The sequence below is a fragment of the Chenopodium album genome, chromosome 4 (genome assembly GCF_948465745.1).
Source record: "Chenopodium album chromosome 4, dcCheAlbu1.1, whole genome shotgun sequence".
NCBI classification, from domain to species: domain Eukaryota; kingdom Viridiplantae; phylum Streptophyta; class Magnoliopsida; order Caryophyllales; family Amaranthaceae; genus Chenopodium; species Chenopodium album.
The window spans coordinates 27,871,422-27,894,570 of record NC_137837.1 but is presented as its reverse complement, the minus strand read 5'-3'; the positions used below and the strand labels follow the sequence as shown (position 1 = coordinate 27,894,570).

Below are 23,149 nucleotides of genomic sequence, written 5' to 3'. Positions count from 1 at the left end.
TTAGATAAGTTAGGGTACAGTCTTGAGAGAAGACTTACCTAACTCTTGTATTTTTCTTATTAAAAAAAATTATAATAATTACACAAAGTGCGAGTACATAATTTAATTTACAATGCAATAATACAAGAATTATTATTGCATCGGATAACCATCAAAATAGATTTACAAAACTTTTATTTTTAATAAATTGCCTCTTATTTTTACCCCTTTATTTAATTATTCTTTTTTTAGAGAAGGACGGGGTGAGAATCGATCCCAAGATCTCCTAGATCGGGAGGGAAGCTCTAACCACTTAAACTGTCCCTCACTCTCCTATTTTTAATATGATGGGGAATAATTCACTTGAACTTACAAAATGGCCACAAGAATCGTTTAACAGTTGAACAAAGGATGAAGTAAAAGAAGTCACTGCCAAGAATACAAAGGAGTTGATTTGGTTGGTGTTGATTTCTTCCTCCATGGAAATATATCGGTCACCAACGGAATAATAGGCTTCTTCTTCATCTTTTTCTTCGCTTTCATACCATTCCCGAAATAGCAATCATAGTCAGTAATACTTAGTATCTGAGCTAATGTAGGGGAATCCACATTTTTCACCATCACTTCAAATTTTCTCGTTTCCTCATCTTTCATTCCTATCTCTCGATTTCCTTCTTCAACGACTGCTAAAGATTTTGCTGCTGCTTTTCCGGCTTCAGCAGCCTCAGCTTTGGCTATCTTTGACATATTTTTGTGAAGCTCTGCATTCAAAGAAGCCAATGCCACCTCTGTCTCGGATTCTCTTTCTTTTAGCAGCTTCACTTCTGTCTTTGTTTCTTGCAACTCACTTTCTAGTCTCTTCAATATCATTAACATCATCACTAAATCATTTCCATGCACTATTTTTCCTTGCTTTTCATTAGTTGGTTTCTCAAAACTTGGTATCGGTTCAATTTCTTTACTTGAAGTACTTGGAGATGGTGATATGCTCTTATCCCAGGGAGAATTTGAACAAGGATAAAATTTGTTCTCATTTTTCGGTATTTCAGGACTTGGTGTAGGTTCATACACCGATGAGTCTACAGCTTCACTAGTAGCATTACTCTGAGGCTTATAGGGACTCTGTGTAAACTCATATGAATCAGGTGTACCAATTTCGAGAGAAACACCATGAGATTTTTCTGAATTTGGTGTCAACTCCAAGGAAGGTGATAAAGTAACCTGCTCGATGTGAGGGGTTGAGGGTGCTTGCAAAGGTGACTGAACTTCTCTAAGAAGTATCCGTTTCCCAAAGATGGCAACCGCCTCTTTGACTGAGTGAAAAGGCCGAGAGGCATCCACTGTGGAGTTGCTATCTGCATCTGGTGTTGCGGGGGCCAGATTGTCCATCATTGAGATTTTGAATATTTGATGATGGACAGATTTGAGCATCCAAAAGCACAAACTCAGCCTCTCTTAAAAAGACAAAAGAAAGAGTTAGTTTGAAGGTTAAGACTTGTCAGATGTTTGGTGCTAGGAAGACGACGACCGTTTACCCGTTTTGGTTGGTTGATCATATACAAAAAAGTGTAAATCGCATTTGGCAGAGAGATCATAAATGCTAATAATGAAGACAATGATGTAACACTTCATAATTTGGTAGTATTGTATTATTTATACTTATGATAACCGCAATATGCACTATGAAATATAAAATTCACTTATTATTTCTTCCTTTCACCAGAAATATGAAAGCTACAGAAACTTTACGTGAAATGTAGTACAGTGATTGTAACTGTTGCAAAATGGTTTATAAAGTTAGTAAAACAACTGAAATTATTGAACAAAAAATGATTGTTTAACTTCCAAATCCAATACTGCCGTTTTAGAATGTGATTGAAAAGATATGAGATCAAGAGTTGTGCCGTCAATCCTGCACTCCAGCAAAAGCTTTTCAAGGATAATATATGACTGCAACCTAACTACTTTGAGTGACCTTCCAAGGTTCGATACAATCCTCGGAAAGTGACAGATTATTTGATTCCAGAAGTCTGTTACACCCCCTTCACAAGGTCAATATGCACTAGCAGTCTCCACCCGGCTCATTGAAATGTTCAGAATCTGGCCAATCAGCAACTAATTCATTTGAAATTATAAATTAGTCGTTTATGGATAACATGTGATAGAGGAACTAATAGGATGATTCTCAATACTGTCTCCCTCAGGGCTACCGCTGCCTCAATGGAAAAACCTAAAAAAAAAAGTCTCTTTCTATAATAAATGAAAGGACTGACCGCTTATCAGCCAGCCATATCAGCAGGATAGGGTGCTCCAGACACATTAGTCAAGGTTATAGAAGCTTGAATCAAGTCTGATATTAGACTTACTCATCAACAGATAATTTTCTGTCAACACTGGAAAATGTCTTGTAAAATGCTTTGAAAAGCTTATAAGCAGTGTCTACATCTTCCTTTCCACATATTTCCCTCACACTACATACAAGAAAACAAGCATTCAGGGTCAGCAGCATATTCCAAAATTAAAAGTTCTAGCACTAAAAAAATTAAGGAAGCATATATCATATTCATACTCCCTTAGTTCTACAAAATTCTTCTGGCGTATTGTAGATCCACATATCAAGGAAAATAAATAAAATAAAGTGGGAGATTACAATAAAAAGCCTCACAAAATGGATCAAGTTCGCGTAAAATAATAGAATTTCTTTAAAAATGCAAAAGTGGAAAGAATTTTGTGGAGATAGGGGCGTACAATAACATTAATCTGCAAATATTAATAATATATAACTACAACTGCCAAAATTAAGCTCAAGTGTACACAGAACAAAATAGTTTAGATTTGACCCACGCCAAAACTAACCCAATCCAAAGAGCACCAAAAGTAATACAGTTAGTAATGACGAGTTTCTAATAATTAAATAATTTTAACAAATCCAGATACAAGCCAGATTATAGCCTGAATCGAACCAATTGAATAATCACCCGATTATGACCTAAACTAAACCATCTTCAATTAAACTTGAACAGAACACAATCAAAATTATTCTTTTTTCACACCTATAATTAGGCTTGTATGTGCACACAACCTTTCCTCTCTGCATCAAAGTATCCACTTAACATAGACTAGTTTCTTTACTTTTCCCAACGTATTTCAGCGATCAACTGATGACCAAGATTTAACATCCTTGTAGATTCTTGATCTTTCTTCACAATCAAGGAAACTGGGGAACCAACAGTAATAACTTGCTTCATAGGACAACAATCACCTCATTCAATAGTCATTTTCTTCTGTATAAGGAAATACTTTCATTGATAAGCCAATCTTTCAGAGATGACTTAGCCTTGGGTAAACCTTCCTATTGGTTAAACCATGTGGTACCCACAGTATTTGCCTAATTATTTCCTATGTATCCAATGTAAGCTTTCCTCTACCAGATAGTAGATACTAGGTGATAAAAGCCTAAAACCTGGATAGTTATTGAAATAGAGCTTGTTTCACATCTAGATTATCAAGTTTATCATCTCAATGTCATAGTCAATGCTAAATCAGCCCTCTTGTTATAATCCAAAGCAGAACAGACCAGTTTGATACCTGTGCATGGAAAGCTGAGGGATGCCACAATCAACAGTTCGTATCCCAACACCTGCAGCAAGTATGGGACCAATAGTGGATCCACACCCCATGTCATTTCTGACCACAAATTCCTACAAGCAGACAATTAGATCATGTCATTATTACACACATATAGACTTAACAAAAAAAGTCATTAGGGAAGGAACAAGTCTTGTACAGCAAATCTAAATAACTAGCTTAAAAGTGTTCTCAGAGGATAATGCATTAGAAGTCAAGGGAAACTTTATGACTCCTGTTTCCAAGAGAAGCATAGATTCTGGGAATTCAATCCATACTTATTGAACAAGGATGGTGCCTAATAGATGAACCTTCTTCACAAATTTGTGTGATGATAAATACATTACTGGAAGCCTGGGTGGCTTGTAAGAAAGATTTAGGCAAAATGTATGACATGATCTGGTAATAATAGCAAACCCTCAAAGTATTATTTCACTATGTCACATAAATGATTTGTGCTTTTCTTTTTCCTGAAAAATTGCCTTTGTATCTTCCACATTAGTGAAGCATCGCCAGATTGGTCAATACATAGTGATCCTTTACAACTCTCAGTAATCTGGTGTATCACCCAATACTTAAATAATTAAATTTATGGCATGTAGGGGATGGTAGAAGCATCTATGTCCAGGCTTTTAATTTAGATGCTTTTGGGGATTGATGTTTTCTTAGCAAGGACTGTAGTCATTGAGATGCAGGGGGTTTGAAAGTCCATGTTGTGAACCTATAATGGTGTAGAAGTAAATTCTATTTGAATCAACAAAAAACTGCTACCTAACTCTCTTTATTAGTGTGTTAGTCAATGGCTGAGTTTATGCAGTGTAGTATACAATCAGGAAATAGCTCATAGGCGATACAGCAAGAAGCAGTTAACCCCCATAATTAGACTCCAATATAGTTATGTCCAACTCTGGATTTGAATACTTAAAAGTTATAAATGCAGCAATGAGACCATACTTCCAATCTACGAATGTTATGAACATCAGATGTTTAAAAGACTAGTAAAGGTAAACGTCTTTTCTTTGGGTGGTTGTTGGATGCTCTAGTAGATGATTTCAGAAGCATGTAATAGCAAAAATTATGTAATCAGCATAAAGAGGCAAGGTCACAAAAAGCTTAGAAGTTAGAACACCTAATATCCCAGGCTGCTTGGAACTGTTGAAGTGAAAGGTTTCTAATCACTTTACCTCCTAATAGTAAAAGCCTTCCTAAGATTGGTAGCAAACTAATGAGATAACCACCATTTCTTTTATCTATCCATTTTGACTCAGGACGTTTCCCAACATGGAACATTGACCATTTATCCAATGTAAACAAGTAAAATTATAATAAGACTGCAACGATTCTAACAAGATTGGTCAAAGTGGATTATGTAAATGATGCAAAAAGTCAAAATGAGTAAATAAAAAAAAAACAAAACTCTATGGTACAATGTCATAAAAGCAGGTACGGTCTGCGACAAAATGAGTGGAATACACAAGATGTTCGGCTAACTCTAAATTACCCTGATAATTTATTTTTACGCTTCTATTCTAGTTATAAAATTGGCAAGGTTCAAAGCAAATCCGTTTAGGGAGATGCTTGGATATGCAAGCAGCCTCTCTATGGTTGCAATTCTCGCCTTTTTTTCATTATCGTTACTCCATACTGTTCCAGTGTTGAGTTTCAATACTGGCAAAGCGTGGGACTTACACTTGAGGTGGCCATCCCACAACCGAGTGATAGAGGGGTCTGTGCATAGCCATTTGATATTCAATAAAAGGACGTAGAATTGAGGATGAGTGATTGTTAGGAGTGTTTTCCAAGTAAAACCCCCTTTTTAAGCTTTGTGCTGATTTCAGTTATTGAATATCATTTGGAAGACAAAAGTCCCCTTTAAGGTGAGCTAAAGTGTGCACTTTAGGTTTGATAAGGCTCTACCGATTGCTATGCTCCGAAACAGCAGTCAGGAATGGCCATATCACCTCACATGTCTTCCTCTAATGTGATATGGTTTGCTAACTTTGGAAACGACTCTATGCAGTTTGCATTACATGAATATGAATTTTCTTGTGTCAACAACAACAACAACGGAGGACGTATATAAGGACTAATTTAGAAGGTTCCCTCAAATTTACTCAGTCCAAAACGAATGGCCTTGATGACAATCAAAAGGTCACAAGCCTTTGGAGTTTGGTCCCACTATCTGAAAACACTATAAACTTAGTAGCTCTGTTATTCGTTTATTACTATGGCCTTTGTTGTCCCCCAACTTCAACATTTAATTAAAGGGTAGAATCACTCCAGCATGCAGAAATAAGAAAGTGATAGACTGTATCTATTCCACTGCCCTCTAAGGTTACAATTTGATCCTTGATGACAGCAAAAATAGTTCAATTTTATTGCTGAATCGTCACTCAGAGAAAACACGGTAATCAATCATGCATAAGAAAAGGAACAGCCCAATTGAAGCTCGCAATAGAGGCTGAACATCAATAAAAGTACCTGAGTTGGTAAGTTATGAATTTTTGCAACTTCTTTGAAAAGAAAAGCAGTAACTCCACTAGTAGCATAGCGCTGGTTAGCATTATGTTTTATAACAAGCCCCTTTTGCATTTGTGGCCGATGGTTTTCTTCATGTTTGTCCATAAAATTTGGGTGAACTCCATGAGCCATGTCAGCTGAGACTATTAAACATTGTCCCCAAACAGAAATACGATGTCATGTTCAAAACAACATACTTTTAGTCACTATTGCAACTTTGCAAGTGATCTTACAATTTAATAATTTAAGTGAATTCTTTTTTACATAATAGCGACTGCTTCAGTTATGTACTCCCTCCATCCCAGAATTGTTTGAACTATTCTGGAACAGAGGCAGTTATTTAAAAATTAAAAACTCAGTGCTCAAAACTAGGGGGAGGTCACTGAAATAGATTGAAAGCATCAGCAGAATAAATTCATCAGAGTAGGGGTTGTGGCATTAAGAATACTAGATATCCACCTAAGTATTTATGATCCTTGGCAGACATACCTAAAAATGATTGCCGAATCGCTCTTTCTACAGTCCCTTCACCAACATTTTCACCAGCCAAGCAGCTAACTATGCGTCTCATAGCTTGAAACATTGTGGGTGCACCAGCACCCTGGATTGAGTCAGAACCCACCTGCAACACAGGTAATTACCAAATATATTTAAAAATACATGACTAGATTACTAAAAGTGATCAGGAAAAGTGAGTAACAGAGAGAGAATGCCTACTTGGATTTCCACATAAAAGATAAAAAAAAAAAAAAAAAAAAAAAAAAAAAAAAGATTCAAATGCACATAGTAAAACGACATGGAATGTCAGAGTCAGCATATCATATGCAAGAGTATCACTTTGGAAAAATATGAAAATAGCAAAACGTCCAACAGTAAATTTTTTAAATACATCAGTCCCAATTGCAGACAACCCTATGACTCTACAAGATAGACAAATTAATAATGGAATTCAAATTATAGAGTCACGACAGTACAAGCTAGATCATTAGAGGAACATAAGAATAAGTACCCAAGTCAGCCTACTGATTCAAAATATATATCCATCAACATATTATAGGACATAATCCCCTTCCAACAGCAAGAAAAACAATGGCAACCAAGAAAATCCTACCTCTTCATTATCAAATAAAGCAATCATTCGTACAGCATCTTCATTAGATAAATCTCCAGGAGATGAACAAGAATCAAGAAGAGCTCTAAGTGCACAAAAACTAGAGGCAAGATTATCTAATCTTCCAGAAAATATAAACTCATTGTTCATGCCCCCCAGACAGCTGGCTTGAGTATCACAAACATTAAGCTCGAGACTCACTATGTCATCAACACAACAATCCAACTCTTCAGACAGAACCTGCCAAATAATATTATAGAAAAAATGCATTAAAAAACAGGAGTGGGAATGTGTCTAATACATAGGCAAATTGCTCAAATTTGCAAGGATCAATAATGGTGGGATAAAGAGCTGCCATATTATCATAATTTTTAGAGTAAGGTCTGTTTTTATATAATTTTACATGTCCATCTGTCCAAGAATCAAAGTGGCCCAGCAAGTGTTACTGGGAACATGATACAGACCCCCATTCGGTAAACCAAATAATTACTTTCCAAAACCTGATCCAATTTGCTGAACCATAAGACCCTGTTCAACAAGCCTATGACCCAATCGTTGAAGGTCTTTCTGTTATATTCATTTGTTCCCGGATGTATTCAATTCATTACGGGCAGAATTCTGATTTTAATCTCGTACCACGAATTGTATTGTATTGTGTACCATATGACAATGTAAAATTGGTCCTGACACATCCAAGTGTCTAGAGATTATTTTTTGACATAAAATGAAACACCCAGATAACAAAAATCCATAAGCATATCCAAGAAATAATCCTTTGTAGGAAAATACAAAATTTTAAATGTCCAGTCTCAGCTTCACAAGTTTTTATGTAGCAGTATAAGTAATATACTGGGTTATCTAAATGACTGAACTACTTACACTAAACTACATATATGGCAATTGCTTTAGGAGATTATCAATTATAGGGAACACTAAATAGTAAATACAATTATCTGCAATGATATTATTATTATCTTAACAATTTAATCTGCAACAAAAGGCCATGCCTATGGCAGTATATGAGCAAATACATGGTGAAGTCCACAACAACAATCAGTAATTACCTCCAGAAGCTGTGGATGATGCCAAGCCTTAGAAGATTTTGTTGGTCCCTGTTCTTTAGACTCTGGAAGCTCTTCTTCACATCTTGTTGACAGCAATGGGACAAGCTGTGTTTCTAAATTAGGTTTGAAACCATCCTGATTCACTGTTCTATAAGGTAAGAGGCAAAAGAAGAAAATAAAGTATCATGGATCAATATCAGGTTCTTCCCAATGGGGAGGGGAAAAGTAAAAGTTAGATAGTGTTTTCTTCACCTGAATTTCACTTATCTTATACCTAGACTCACTTTATCAAAATTTATTAGCCCTTATCTTATCCCATCTTACATTATTTTATCTTATAGAATCTAATTTGACCTTATTGGGCCTGATTATAAAGTCCTTTTAGAATTTAGTGGAATTTAATAAACCTTGTCTTATCTAAATTGATTAGCCCCTGCATTGTCTTATGTGAGCTGATTAGCCCTTATATTATCTTATCTAAAGTTATTAGACCTGAAATAACTCCCTTTCAAAAAAAAAAAAAAAAAAAAAAAAAAGACCTGAAATAACTCAAATAAGTGAGAATAGGTGAGGAGAACACTGCCTTAGTTGTCATCTTCAATTGGATAACACAAATTTAGATGTTTGATTTATAACAGGATTATTCGCATTCCCTCTACATTTTCAGACATCAAATGACCTTATGATTTTAATATTCTAATTCAAAAAAGTAAAAATCTTCATTATTGACTGCCCACCTTTAGTAGAATGGTAATAACCTAATAAAATAGATATCCATCCAGCAGCTAACAGCACTGTTTCCTTTTTTTCCTTTTTGGCAATCAGCTGTTAGAAATTTCTAAGGCATGCAAAAACAAAAAAATGTTGGGGACACAAGTCAGCTTTGACAGAGTTGCAAGTCTTGCAACACATACCGGTTGAGATGAATGGCTAGAGTAGGTATTCGCAATAGTGGTCTATTTATTTTCACAAGTCTCTGAATGAAGGAACCATCATCACTCCTAACTATAACTCTTCCAGCAACACTTAAGTCTCGGTCAAACCAAGTGTGCCACAAGCCACCACCATATGTTTGAACATTCAGCATTAGATATCCAGGTTTTGACGATGCTGATATTGGTTTTAGCTTTAAACATGGACTGTCGGTGTGGGCTGCAATAATGTGAAATCCATTGCCAGTATTGTAACTGCAAAACAGATGATAGCTTTTTGTTCACAATTTGCTCAGCATATATTTAGTCTTCACTACCTGTTAAGCATACTCAGAAGATACTGCAAAGAACAGTCAAGATTGTTTGTCACCATTTATGCTACCACATGTTAAAGAGAAGGCGAAAAAATGTCTAAAATCTATTCCTTATAGACACAAAGTGATGTGATAGTGTAGAAAATCTAGTAACCGAACAGTACTAGAGAAGACCATTAGATAGTAAAAAATATTTAAGTTTACTAGTACTACATGGCAGACCAACAATGTTGGGGGTGATTGTTTTGTTAGCCACATTTACCATTTGGTCTACCGGTCTAGCCTTATATTGTAAGAGCTGAATCCTTCTAAAATCTAATATTTAGAAATAATTTCAGAATGACAAAACATTCTTACAATGGATAAATGGTATCAATAACTATATACTAAAAGACACACCAACAATAACACGTGTCATCTCCGGGTGGGTCTTTATTTTTATATAATTTTTTTTAAAAAAAAAATTAAACATACAAATACTAAAGAATCTAAAAATATAGTAATTATACCTTAAAAATCGATATGACATATCTTATTTTGCCGAGTTTTCTAAGAAACCATCAATAATCAATCAATAACTATATACTAAAAGACAAACCAATAATGACACGTGTAATCTCCCGGTGTGTCTTTAATTTTTTTTTTTTTTTTTTTTTTTAAAAAAAAAGAAATTAGACATACAAATATTAGAGAATCTAAAAATATAGTAATTATTCCTTAAAAATTGACATTACATATCTTATTTTGTTGAGTTTTCTAAGAAAATATTCTACATGTATACACACAATATTATATTACTTTTTACAGACATATATATTTAATCCACATATATTAAACTAAATATTCTTTTATATTATTCACATCATTTATATTAAATAGTATGATATATATTTGGAAAAAATGTATTGTACAAATTATGAATTTAGACATATCTTTTCACACAATTTATTTGGGTCAAGACTTCTTAGAAAATACTTTATACTTAACAAATAGCGCTACTTTGCAACCATATTTCTTCCATAACAACTCAACAATATATTTTCATATTTATCATATTTGTATGTGGTACAGAATATTTGCGAAAAATAACTAAGATTTTTTTTAGATAATCTAATCGAAATCAAACCGCTATAAGAATATTTTTAGTATTACTAATATCTTCTCATTTTATGTATGGAGTGGCATGATATAATCAATTGTTAACATTTTTTGTTATTACTATGAAATAATAATATATTATATATAATCAAAATTGAACAGCTATAAGTATATAATTTTCTTATTTTATGTATTTGGGTGGCAATGTTGCATGATAAAATCAATTGTTAACATTCTTTGTTATTCAAGTTTTAGTCGTATTTGCTTGTGAAGACAGTTTTATGAATATGACCGATGGAAACAAACATATACTACCTCCGTTTTTTTTAGTTGACACAATTCTATTATCACGCTTGCCAGCACATGTTTTTAACGCTTAATATCTCTAATTATTAACATTGTAATATTATAAAAAGTGGATATTAATAAAATATACATTGAGACGATTCAAACAAGATCCCACACGACTATATTTTATCATATCTATAAATCACAAAAACGAGTCAGAGTGTAGTGTGTGAATAGTGTAAAAGTCAAACGATGTCTAACTTAAAAAAAACGGAGGTAGTATATCTTATGCATACAAATTTTAAAGATCTTATTTCTATATTGAAATAATAAAATCATTGAAAAGTAATAAATTTCAATGGTCTTTTTTTCCATTTTTGACAAATTGAATTCAATATTCTATTTTGATTTGTAAGTTACTAGTCTATTTTCTTGAAAAATTAGATAGACAAAATTAGGTTAAATGACACCTGAAATAAAACTTATTTTGTTTTCATATATTTTATTAGTAATCCCCGTGCATTGCACGGGATCTAAAACTAGTTTTATAAATAAAATCCAATCGTCCCTCTGTCCTAAAAAATTTACCACAAATGAGTTGGGTGAGATTTTAAGGCACTTGAAAGGAGTACCAAAGGTGCCATATTTGGACCTTTTTGTTAATGAGGGTAGATATGAAATAAATGGATGGGCTCCACTTTAGCAAATAAGAAAATAAATTTGGATGACCATTATGAGTTTGTGGCAACTAACATGGGATGGAGAGATTTTTTTTTTTTTACACCTACACGAAAAAACTTGTATGTTTAGAGCATCAAATATTCCAGAACTCAAAAAATAAAATTAATCTCAAAAGATTACTTAAAATGTAAGGCTCTAATTAACCTGCGAAACTTCTTTGTTATAGGTGAATAATTTTCATATTGGTTTGGCATGTCAGAGAACGAAAGACACACCAGTAAGGCAAGTAGAGGGTTGTGATTAAGAAGATAGATAAACCCCAAAGATGACTTTGATGGAAGGAGTCAAGGACAAGAAGTTGCGTTAACATTGACAAAAGAAAATGGAATGAGAGGATCATGATTGGCAAGTACTGGAGATAAAATCTTGGCTCATGTAGCCTGCTCCATCTTTGGTATTAATTTGGGATTAAGGCTTTTATTGTTCTTGTTCTTATTCTTGTTTTAGATACATAGCTCGGAGTCAGAGTCCTGTGGAGTGTGGGGCAACCATAAATATGACCCTACACTAAAGGAAAACAAAAGAACACTATGGAGCTTGAACTAAATACAGCAGGTATACATGAAACACCAAACTACAGCAGCCAGCAAGTATACATAAAGTTTATTTCATTATGAAAGCTATTTCATTGACTTTTTTTCTGCTTTAAAGGCAATATTACACATGGAAAAAAAATGTCAAGAGAGATTCACAAAGTTTTGACCATCAATAATATATATCCCCACACATTCCCTGTAAGACATATCACATACCCATACTACATTTTAAGCCTAAAGGCCCTAAACGTGATACAAATTAGGTAATTATGGTCAAATACAAGTTCAAATAGAATACAGCAAGGTATTGAAGAGAGCGAGTGTCATCAAACGAGGAGAAACTAAAAGTACATAGTAGGAGAGCAAGCTACCATCAATCAAAGAAGTAACATTATCAAAAAGTAAGCCAATTTTTTTAAATCTTTAAACAACTATTACTTAGTAAATAACTTAAGTATATGAGAATTGCACTTAAACAAGCTTATATCTTACTTTTCACCAATGGAAAAAGCAACCAAAGAAGACATATTTCTTGTGAAAAAGTATCGACCACCAGGCTTGAGTTCCCATTCTTCATTCTCATTCAGTAGGTGGAAGCCAGCAGCAAGTAGTTGCCTTTTAGCTTCAGCTGCAATGATGTTACTGTGATCAGAAAGAAAGGACGGACTTAAAATGTTTCTCTTCTCGAAAAAAAGGCCTTCATAAGAGCTAATCGATTGCAGGTAAATGTGCATAGAGGCCTCATGTCAGCAGCAGGAGAATATGTGGTTACCAAATTAAAGAAGTTGATCTAAGAGTCTTTTTTTACTAATATAAACAAAATGCTATGTAGGAATCAACAACACCAGTAGTCCTAGATCCGTAAATTTACTACCCCCTATGACTATTTATTGTTTTTTATTTTTATTTTTTTTTCTTATGTACCCACTTCTACTTTATTCAAATTTTGGCACACATTATTTACCATCTTACCACCTTTATCTCCACAACAATACCACATGGTGTTACTCTGTATTATTAACTAAATAACAGATACGAGAACATTTTATTCAATGATTAATTAAGATAAATGTATTAAGAATTACTCATCTTATCATGGAGAAAGAACCACATAAAACAGTCAGTCAATGCCTCATGTCTCCCAGCCTACCGTTATATGATTTGACATTAGATATATTCATTTTACTACAAAATCATCATTAATTTAAAAACCAACAAAAAAAATCCACGAACTTCATGACAAACATACAGTCATTTTGAGGAGTTGATTGACTTAGTTGCTTGAAAGAGGAGAAACTATTTCAACTTTGGAATGAAAAATCATCAGTCCAAATCTCAAATTTTGGAGTAAGCTAGTCTAGTTGTCTAATCTAGTGCGAATAACAAAATGCAATTTTCAAAGCCACCTTCTATTTTTTCCATCTTGGACTCAACCGTCGCAATTTCTAATATTTAATACTCTACACAATACAAAATCAAATGTGCAACAATTATTGCACAAATAATAAAAAATAAAACATAACTATAGCGTAGATATTTTGATAACTTTCTCAATACCAATTACAATGCAAATATAGATACCTACTAAATTACTAACCTCATAACAGAAAATCACAGAACCCAAAGAGTTAATCAATTATGCATCCGTAAAAATTGGAAAATTGTCTATGCAAAGAAGTGTGTTGTCCAGCATATACGTTTACACATAGAGTTTTCTTACACTCCCTCCAATCCCAAAAGTTTGATTCACCTTCCATTTTGAGTGATAATAAACTAATAAAGAAAAAACTTGACACACTTCTACTTTATTCCCTCTTTTAAAACCCCCTTTTGATAGTTTAACTTCATACCCCAGACTATTTAAACTTTTTTACAAACTTTATCCACCTTTTTCTTACACCCTTCAACTTTTCACCCATTTCTCTTACTTTATTCACTTTTTACTTACACCCCATTCATTTATTCCATGCGTTCTTAACAACTCTACAGTAAGCAAGTCAAAGTTTTGGCAATGGAGGGAGTAATACAAATCTGTCTGGTAATCACTATTTCTTCCGACTACAATTATTAATCGTAGTTGAGTACATTTCTTGAATTAATTCACTAAAAACTTTACTAACTTTTAGTAATCCGGTGCAAATTCATCGAACCATAAACATCACATTGATTATTTTCTGACCTATAAGTTCAGCATGATTAAAATACACACAATTAAAAGTCTAAATATAAATAAATAGCTCAAATAAAATTGACGCAAAATTCAAATTTTACACATTTGCAGCAAAAAATTCGTAAAAACAAAATAAAAGAAGTTAAAATTGTTCTTATAACATACCAGTGGCATGAAATTGGGTCCATGATTCATTGAGATAATTTAGCAAATCCCCAACAATTGACCCATCTTTTTCATTATGGGAAGAATTCTACATATAAATTGAAGTTACTAATAAATTGATAAATACTATAACGAATTTGAAGAAATGAATTTCTTTTTGAAGAAAAAAACCTGACGAATTTGATCGGTATTGGAGGAAAGGCAACGAAAGGCAGAGAAGCTTCGCGAAGAAGAGGAGAAACAGAAATTGGGGAGTTTGAATTTGATGTGAGGAGAGAGAAAACAGGGTTTGAGGAGTTTAGGGTGTGGATGTAGTTGGAGAAGTTGCAGTCTAGCAACAGTCGCCATTTTTGCGTTCTTTAAGCTTTTACACAACTGATTGAATGAATTAATAGACAGAAAATAGATGATGGAACAATGAGGGAAGAGAGACCAAAGGTGATCAACATTCACCTGACCCGATTCAGCCAAACATAGGACGGATTTGGGCAAACTTAAAAACGCATTTTTTGTTAAAAAGTCCGAATCTGACCCGAAAAGCCGATTTGGCCGGACAAGCCTGCTACATTTTGGCGGGTTTAAACACGAGAAATTGTGTTAAGGCTCGGGCCGACCCAAATTTTGATCACCTCTGAGAGAAACACAATAGGGTGACACGAAAAATGAAAATGAGTAAAAATTGTGGATGTCTATGAGTCCACCAATTCGTTTATACGATGTATAACCAATGATTAAAATTACATTGTACGTTCGAAATCATCAATAACTACATACTATAAGACGGGAGGCACTACATGTACACTCAGTGTGTAATACTCCTTTTTTTTTTTTTTTTTTTTGAGGGAAAGCTAGGAAGCGAATTTATTCATTGTTGGACAAATTGTCCATAAGTACATAGGGAGAAATATCGTTGGGACAACAATTCGCCCAAAGTTGTTCAACACTATAAGGAAAAATACGAGCTAAGTGGTGTGCAACAAAATTCTCTTCCCGCTTTACATGAGACCAAGAAATAAAGTCAAAGAAAGAACAAGTATCTAGAACATCATCAAGCAACGAATCCAAGTCGGAGAGATAGGTAGAGGCCTTTGATAGTCTGGAAATGATACTACTGTTATCAGATTCGAGGATTATGTGCTTAAAACTTTGCTGCTTAGCCAGCCTTACTGCATAGACAGCAGCTTTGCACTCTGCAAGCTCGAGAGACCAGAAGGCCTTGTACCTCTTGACGCCAGCAAACAAGACCTCTCCCTGGTGGTTTCGAGCAACAACACCCAGCCCCACCCAACCCTCAACATTCAAAGCAGCGTCACAATTCACCTTGACATAACCTTGAGGAGGGGGTTTCCAGATTTTCGGACTTTTGGGAGCCTTAGGAGTTTTACAACAGTAGATTCTTGTAGCGTACTTATCGTAGTCTTCAACCAGATTTGTCATACGCCTAAGTACGGAGTTGTGAGAGGATTCCTTATTATTAAAGACCTTGTTGTTGCGGCGCTCCCAAATGAGCCAAAGCAGAGCAGCACCACGTTGCTGAGTCTTCACATTCTCACTGCCCCAAGCTTCAAACAGGTCCTTGAAGTCAGGGAATTCATTCACTCGCACAAGCTTGCTACAACTAGTTGCATCCCACAAATCACTAACAGCAGTACAAGAGAAGAGAGCATGGTTAAGGGTCTCGATTTCAGTTAAACACCATGGACATTTATCGTCTTAAGTCATGTGCCTGTGCTTAAGGAGGGCACGGACTGGCAGAGAGTTGGTGTAATACTCCTTTGTGATTAAGTGAAATGACATCCTTTTTTTTTTTTGTGAGCCCAAAATTTTTCAATTCAAAATCAAATGAAAATTTCTGAAAATTTTTAAAGGAATTTAATTCAAATTTCAAATTGAACTTGAACTTGAACTTAAACTTTGAGCCAACTAATTAAATGAAAATTTTTCCTGAAACCAATCCCCACCTTATTATATGCTGGAAAGTGTTTTAATGTTCGCTGGAATACTTCCAGCCGCAGTCGCTTGTTCTCCGTCATTGCGTTTGCATGTTGTTTAACAATACTAAAATCCGGTCAAATAACGATAGTTTTTCTACGACAACTAACATAATAGTCGTAATTTTTTGAATTTACGACAGTTTTAATAGCTGTCGTAACATTACAACGGTTTTTTAAAATGTCGATGATTTGCGACGGTTTTTAGCTAATAAAACTGTCGCAATAGTTATTTAAAAATAATTTTAAAATAAAAAGACATCAAAAATAATTATAAAAAAATTAGATATTTGCGATAGCTATAAACTTTCACCAATTACGACGGTTTAGCAAAACTGTCATAAGTTGCGACGGTTTATAGCTGTCGTAAAGTTGTTTTTAAAAAAAAAAAAAAATTCAAGGTATTTTAAATACCCAACTCTAAACCCTAATTTTATGAGGCGCCGCATCTCTCCCCTCTCCTTCTCTTTTGTTTCTCTTTCCTCTATTAGACTCTCAGTATCTCTATTTCTCTCTCCTCTTCTTCTCTTTTTCTGAACTTCTTTCTTTTCTCCTATTGTTTTTCTTTTACCTCTTCTTTCTCTATGTTACTTCCTCCTTTTCTCTACGATTTTCAAGGGGTTTATTTTGGTTAATTCATTGTTTGTTTTTTTTTTATTTCTTTTGTTATTTTTGGTATATGAATATTTTGTTTATCAATTTATTTTGGTTAATTTTTGTTTTTTTTTTTGGTTTGTTTGGCTTCAATTTCAAATCTAGTTTTTCTTTGTTAATTTTCATGTTAATTTCGGTTTAAATTTGATTGGGTTTAATTTTAATGGGTATTCTTTATTTTATGGGTTTTTGCTGTAAATTTTTTATTTTTTCGTTATTATTATTGTGTATTTGGTTTATTCTCTTATTTTCGATGTTAAATTTTTTATTTTTTAGGTTTTATATATATATATATATATATTGACGTTGATGTTGATTTTGGTTTTGGGTGATGGAAGTGGTAATGGGAACGGTGGTAGTGGGAAAAAGAGGGGCTATTGTAGTGGGCGGTGGGCAATGGAAACAAGAAAAGGGATGTGGTGGTGGGATGCACCAGGGGTGGGTTTTCTATTTTTTTTTATTTTTTTAATTTGCGACTGTTACAGGTCGTCACTAAACTTAATCACAACGGTTTACGACAATTTTAAGCTGTCATAAACTAATTATACGACAAAATATTAAACTGTCGTTTAAATTAGTTAAACCGTCGTAATAATTGTTACGCTAGCCAAACTGTCGTAAAAATGAAATTCTGCGACATTCTTGATTACAACAATTGACTGTCGTAATTATTTTTAGCGAGAATTTTCATTATTTTTTGCGACAAAAATAATTGTCGCAAAATGGCTGATTTCTTGTAGTGTAAATATCCGGTTGCTGACTATGTGGATATTAAACTTTGATTCAGTAGCGGATTAATGATGTTGAATTTATAAAAACCATGAATTCGAATTTGGTTGAGTGCCTTAAAAAATTCGTGTTCTTAAATTTGGTAAATTAACCACCACTGTGAGAGCGGCTAGTGGTTGATTCCTTTATAATTTCTAAGGGGGAGCCCCCATTCATCTTGATGACAAACAAAATTTGTGTATTTAATGGCATTTTCGTAATTATATCAACAAATCATCCCAATTAGCATGACATTTTAGTAAATAAGTGAACAACTTTTATTAATATGCGGGTCTGTAGGCGTTGTTCGATGTGCGCCTACGTTAAAGCATGTGTGAATATGCATGGCACTCTTAGGAAGTGGGAATTGACATATACGATTAGGGACAAGGAAAGTAGGGAGCCGCCAACAAGTTTTTAAGGAACTTGTAAACCGTTCACGGATCATAAAAGGCAACCACGATTAAGGGACAACGATAGGCAACAACGATTGACCCGTGAAGGTTACACCTCATTCATAATCCATGAGATTACTAACTCCATATGGTTCAGAACCACAAAAGGAGGATCGGGGATGATGGTACGAAGTGAGTCATGGAGTCACATTCGCCCGTATTGGCCTCTACTCGATTCTTATAGTGAAAAGCATTCTTGCGATCTCAAAGGCATACAAACAGAGATTTAATTTGCTCCAAACTATTACTAAGCTAAATTGGTTAAATATTAATGCAACATATAATTCTATAAAATTTGTGATCACTTGATTAAACAACAAGATTAAAAAGGAACCTAAACCGGTTGTCCAAATTATCTTATTAGACGTAATTTTCAATTACATATTCCCTTTAAACATGCAATATGGTGATCAATAAAAATAATAATAGAATAAACATCAATATTGAAAGCAATTTAACAATAAATCCAACAATATAAAATCGTTAGAAAAATAATAGAAATAAAAGGAACATAATTCTTACTTTGATTATGTTTGCTTGCAACTATAAAATAATAAACGAGTTAGTAACTTCAAGGAAATAATAATAAAATAATAATTAAATTAAATTAAATTAAATAGAGTTGATTTGGGGCCAAACCCTCAAACAATTCTACCTTTCACGCCTTGGCTTAAGGACAAAACCACAAGTAAAGTATGGACTCCTTGGAGTGCTTGAAGAAGGGATTTTGAAAGAAAAAGGGTAAGGCTAGTGTTTAGGCTAGAGCATAGAGGAGAGAAAAATAGAGAATTAATTGATGCCCCGTACATCAGAAATGAGGGGGTATTTATAGAAAAAATGTGCTAAGGGAACACACGAAACCCTAAAAAGATAAAAAAAAAACCCTAAAAAAATTGCATTGCGACACGTCAACGGGCACCGTAACACAGTGCCTGGCACATTCAGACGGGACAAGTCCCCGTGACACGGTGGACAGTTGTGTGACGCGGGAAATATTTAGGGTACGGGGAATAAAACGCGTGAAGGGTTTACGCGGAAAGGACACGGAATTCCTCGTGTCACAGCAGGGACGACGTGTCACGGGGTTTCCCACCGTCAGGCGGGGCAGTTTCCCGTGACACGGTGGACAAATGCCGTGACACGGGAGTCAGTAGTCCGTTTTTCCGTCTAAATTCATTTTAACCCTAACTTCGTTCAGCATTTTTAAGTGCCGATTGATAATTTCGGGCCATTTCTGATTTACTATTATTAATTGGGCTAAAATAAATAATATAATAAAATAACAAGGTTTGGGTCAAAACAATAAAATAAAAAAGGTTTAGGCTAAAATTAAAAAAAAAAAAACTATGCTTTTACTAAACATCAAGACTGATCCATGGACTATTCAAGAAAATTGAATTTAATTAAATACGATTTTTTAAGCACTCTCGGGATTGCATACTGAACCCGACCAATAGTGGCGGTGAAAGGTTGTTCATCATCGGGTTTGGTTTTGGGGAGACATTTTTAGGTGTCTACAGAAGCCCTCACTTTGACTGAGTTTGTAGAAACATCAGTTTTGAAAGCGATAGTCAAAGTATTCGATAGGGACGGAGAATGATTTAAGATCGACGTTCTGCGATCCCAGATCACTCTGTATACGCCGATACCTGCAGAAAAATGTTAGTTCCACAGATAAAAGAGTAAAGGGATAGAATACATATCTGGCACCAGTGTATCGGTGACAAATGAGTTTGGAAGCTTCCTATGCTTGAAGGAATCCACCGAATGACGTCCGTTGAAATGCTTTCCATGCCTGAGGAAAGCCGACCGACGGGTTTGGTAGCTTTCTAAGCCTGAAGAAACCTACCGGATGATACTTTCCATGCCTGAGGAAAGTCGACGTATGATTTTGGTGTCATTCTATGCTTGAAGAAATCCACCGATAATGCCTTCCATGCTTGAGGAAAGCCGACTTGGCGGTTTTCTATACTTGAAGAAAAATCCACCGATAATAATTTCCATGCTTGAGGAAAGCCGACTTGGCAGTTTTCTATACTTGAAGAATTATCCACCGATAATGTTTTCCATGCCTGAGGAAAACCGACTTGCAGTTTTCTATACTTGAAGAAAAATCCACCGATAATGTTTTCCATGAAAGGAATGGTGTCCTTCGAACAAGTGTACTATTCCGTTAGTGGGTTCAGAATTATTAGAAAGCTAATATATTCAGTAAGGTCAAGTGATCGGAATGCCTAGGTGGAGGTCGCAATATTAATGCATAATTAATATTACAGCTTAATCTTGACTGAACCCTTCGGGTCACACCCAAGCAACTAACGAACCGAAGCGACTAATTAATTATGAATTAATTAATAAGTCAACCGAGTAATTAATATTTAGACGTTGGGAATTCGAGCTTAGAGCGTTGAAATCGAACGTCGAAAGTCGAGTCGAAAAATAGTAAAAGACGAGACATGAAAATTATAATAAATCAACAAAGACCAAAATACCCCTAGCATCGGAATGCCCCGAGCAAACCGAGTGCTAAGAGCATATGACCTAGCATGGTGGCTAGCATGTGCACCAAGCCGAGCCTAGGCTGGCTGATGCATGCTAGCGCACCAATGCTAGCATCGCAAGGCTAGCCGCGCCAACTGCAGCAGCTAGCAGCAGCATGGCTGGGCCAATGCGTGCTGCCTAGCAATGCTGGGCCAATGCGTGCTGCCTAGCAATGCTGGGCCAAGGCGCAAGGCCAGCAGCAGCCCGCATCCTTGGTGCGTGGCTCGCTGGCTAAGAGCGCAAGCAGCCCACACAAGCATGCTGGGCTTGCTGGCTGGCAACGCTAGCAGCCGGTACGCTTGTGCTGGGCCTGCTGGGCGAGGCAGCCACTGACAAGGCAGCCCACCTTAGGTGCCTTGATGCCCAAGGGTGGGTGCCACGTGGCGCGAATTGAGAGGAACTTGAAGGGGTGTGTTGGCCGGTTTTTGGAGAGGGAGTGGGGAGCAAGTTTGGTCCCCCCCTCCTCCAAATGGTCCTCACCTAACCTCTCACATGAGCTTGCCACTTGTTGATTTATTACTAGTTTGATTATTAATTTTATTTTAGCTTTAAAATAAAATGGAAAAAATCAAATTCTCCCACATTGATGGGAGAGCTTTTCACTCTCTTATTTTCCCTATAAATACCCAAGTTGGGGTATTGGGAAAATCACTTGAGTGAGAGTTGAAATAGGCATCACCATTGTGAAAACCTTTAAACTCATTAATCACTCGGGTTTTTGGTCGGGCCATGCTAACTCTAAGGCATTGGACCATTTTCGGTGGTCGAGTTGTGGGTGGACTATCGTTGGAGGCCGTCGTATTTTCGAGGCTTGCTTTCGAAGTAAGAGCCCGTTCCGTTTGGGCGAAGCACACTCCAAAGGTAATTATCTTGTCTTAATCTTGTGATTAATTTATTTATGCTTTATTGTTTTATTAATTGCGAGTGGTTCTTTGGGTCGGGGTTGTTTCCGCGGTAAGTTGGACTTACCAAACCCCAACATTCCATGCCCGAGGAAAATCGACAACTGATATAATTGCTGAAATTTGTAAGTGCATGATAGTTCGATTATCCCTGAACGTGCAGATGATTTACCTTCAAGTCGACTATCCGACTATATTAGGCGCTTAAAATGTCGAAAATGTAACCCCAATGCTTGTTAGGGATAAATCGGTAATTTTGGTACCCTTTAAATATCAATTAAAATTTTACGCACTATTCCGGTGAGAAAGTAACTGGCTAAAAGTTGTGGAAAAATGTTCCAATTTGGTCAAAGATTCTAGAATCTTCGCCAGAAGATTGGAAGGAGCATGCAGGATAGACAAAGGGGCACCGCGTCACGGGAAGAAATCACGTGTCACGGTGGGTTGCCCCGTCTGACGGGGGAAATCCCCGTGATACGGGATCCTTTTTTGTATTTTTTTATTATTTTTTTTCTTTCGGCTGAAATTGTAAACGCCGTTACGCGGTAATGGGATAAGTGGCATGGGAAATCCGGGGCGTGTAACGGGATTTCCTTTTTGCTTTAAATTCGAACCATTTCATTTATGATTTCCCATTTTTCTTTTGTTACCTCTTTTGAGCCATTTTCATTTTCTCATTCTGCTCTTTCTTCTCCATTTTTTTTATATTTTTAATTTCACGGATTACCGTGCCACGACGTTTCATCACCGGCGCACGTACAACACCACTGTGTCACGGCTTCCGTACTCGTGTCACAGCTTTTTGCTTTGCTGTTTTTGCTTCAATTTTGCCACTACTGCTCGCCCCTGCTGTCTGAAAGATCACCGCTACTGCTGCCGGAACTCCGCCAGCTTTCCATATTCACTGTGACACGGATTTTGGCCACCGTGTCACGGCTGCTGTTCATCGTGCCGCGGTGATTGCTGTTGCTGCCTTCACGGCTTTTCGAGCTTTTGGAGCTCAAATCTTCACCAATTTTGCTCGAATTTTTTGCTACTTTCCTCAGTTTCAATTCTTCACAAGGATCCATGTAAGTTTCCTTTGATTTTTGTCTCAAATTATGTTGTAAATTCCATATTTGGTTGAAACCCTAAAAAAAATCAAATTGGGGTTTTTTTTAATTTTGAGCTTTCATGTCAAAATTCTTGCTATGAATTGGCTTGTTTATGGATGTGTGTGTGTTTGTGAGCAATTTGAGACTAAGTTTGTGTGTTTTGGTGAGAAATTGAGCAAATCACCATTTTTGGTACTAC

The 23,149-nt window shown here is 35.6% G+C and overlaps 3 protein-coding genes across 8 annotated transcripts; all 3 read right to left on the bottom strand.

The window, feature by feature from the left end:
• Nucleotides 1-1,402, bottom strand: LOC145629073 (uncharacterized). Its single transcript, XM_081681553.1, has one exon. It carries the CDS (start codon nt 1,369-1,371, stop codon nt 406-408), a length of 966 nt encoding a protein of 321 aa, XP_081537679.1. The 5' UTR covers nt 1,372-1,402; the 3' UTR covers nt 1-405.
• A 264-nt stretch (nt 1,403-1,666) lies between these two features.
• Nucleotides 1,667-14,980, bottom strand: LOC145629072 (putative aspartyl aminopeptidase). Of its 6 annotated transcripts, none has more exons than XR_014111542.1 (11): nt 14,717-14,980; nt 14,546-14,633; nt 12,703-12,838; nt 9,216-9,488; nt 8,302-8,449; nt 7,238-7,477; nt 6,616-6,748; nt 6,088-6,269; nt 3,568-3,680; nt 2,253-2,450; nt 1,667-2,094 (listed from the first exon to the last, which is right to left on the bottom strand). XR_014111542.1 is itself a non-coding variant. In XM_081681549.1 (10 exons), the coding sequence occupies exons 1-10, from the start codon at nt 14,891-14,893 to the stop codon at nt 2,342-2,344; spliced, it is 1,599 nt and encodes a 532-aa protein (XP_081537675.1). In that variant the 5' UTR covers nt 14,894-14,980; the 3' UTR covers nt 1,667-2,341. The 6 variants fall into 6 exon arrangements, 4 of the variants coding, with proteins under 4 accessions (XP_081537675.1, XP_081537676.1, XP_081537677.1 ...); XR_014111543.1 differs by having other exon boundaries at nt 1,667-2,079; XM_081681549.1 differs by having other exon boundaries at nt 1,667-2,450.
• Nucleotides 14,981-15,406: 426 nt separating this feature from the next.
• On the bottom strand, nt 15,407-22,553 carry LOC145627822 (uncharacterized). Its single transcript, XM_081680167.1, has 2 exons — nt 22,507-22,553; nt 15,407-16,163 (listed from the first exon to the last, which is right to left on the bottom strand). Exons 1-2 carry the CDS (start codon nt 22,551-22,553, stop codon nt 15,407-15,409), a joined length of 804 nt encoding a protein of 267 aa, XP_081536293.1.
• Nucleotides 22,554-23,149: the final 596 nt, after the last annotated feature.

Coding starts and splice junctions, on each gene's coding strand:
- LOC145629072 (XM_081681549.1), bottom strand. CDS start 14,893: ATGGCGACTGTTGCTAGACTGCAACTTCTCCAACTACATCCACACCCT. Junction 12,839..14,545: donor GACCCAATTTCATGCCACTG/GTATGTTATAAG, acceptor ACATCATTGCAG/CTGAAGCTAAAAGGCAACTA. Junction 3,681..6,087: donor TTCATAACTTACCAACTCAG/GTACTTTTATTG, acceptor GTCTGCTTGTAG/GAATTTGTGGTCAGAAATGA.
- LOC145627822 (XM_081680167.1), bottom strand. CDS start 22,553: ATGGAGAAGAAAGAGCAGAATGAGAAAATGAAAATGGCTCAAAAGAG. Junction 16,164..22,506: donor ATGAAAATGGCTCAAAAGAG/GTAACAAAAGAA, acceptor GGATGCAACTAG/TTGTAGCAAGCTTGTGCGAG.
- LOC145629073 (XM_081681553.1), bottom strand. CDS start 1,371: ATGATGGACAATCTGGCCCCCGCAACACCAGATGCAGATAGCAACTCC.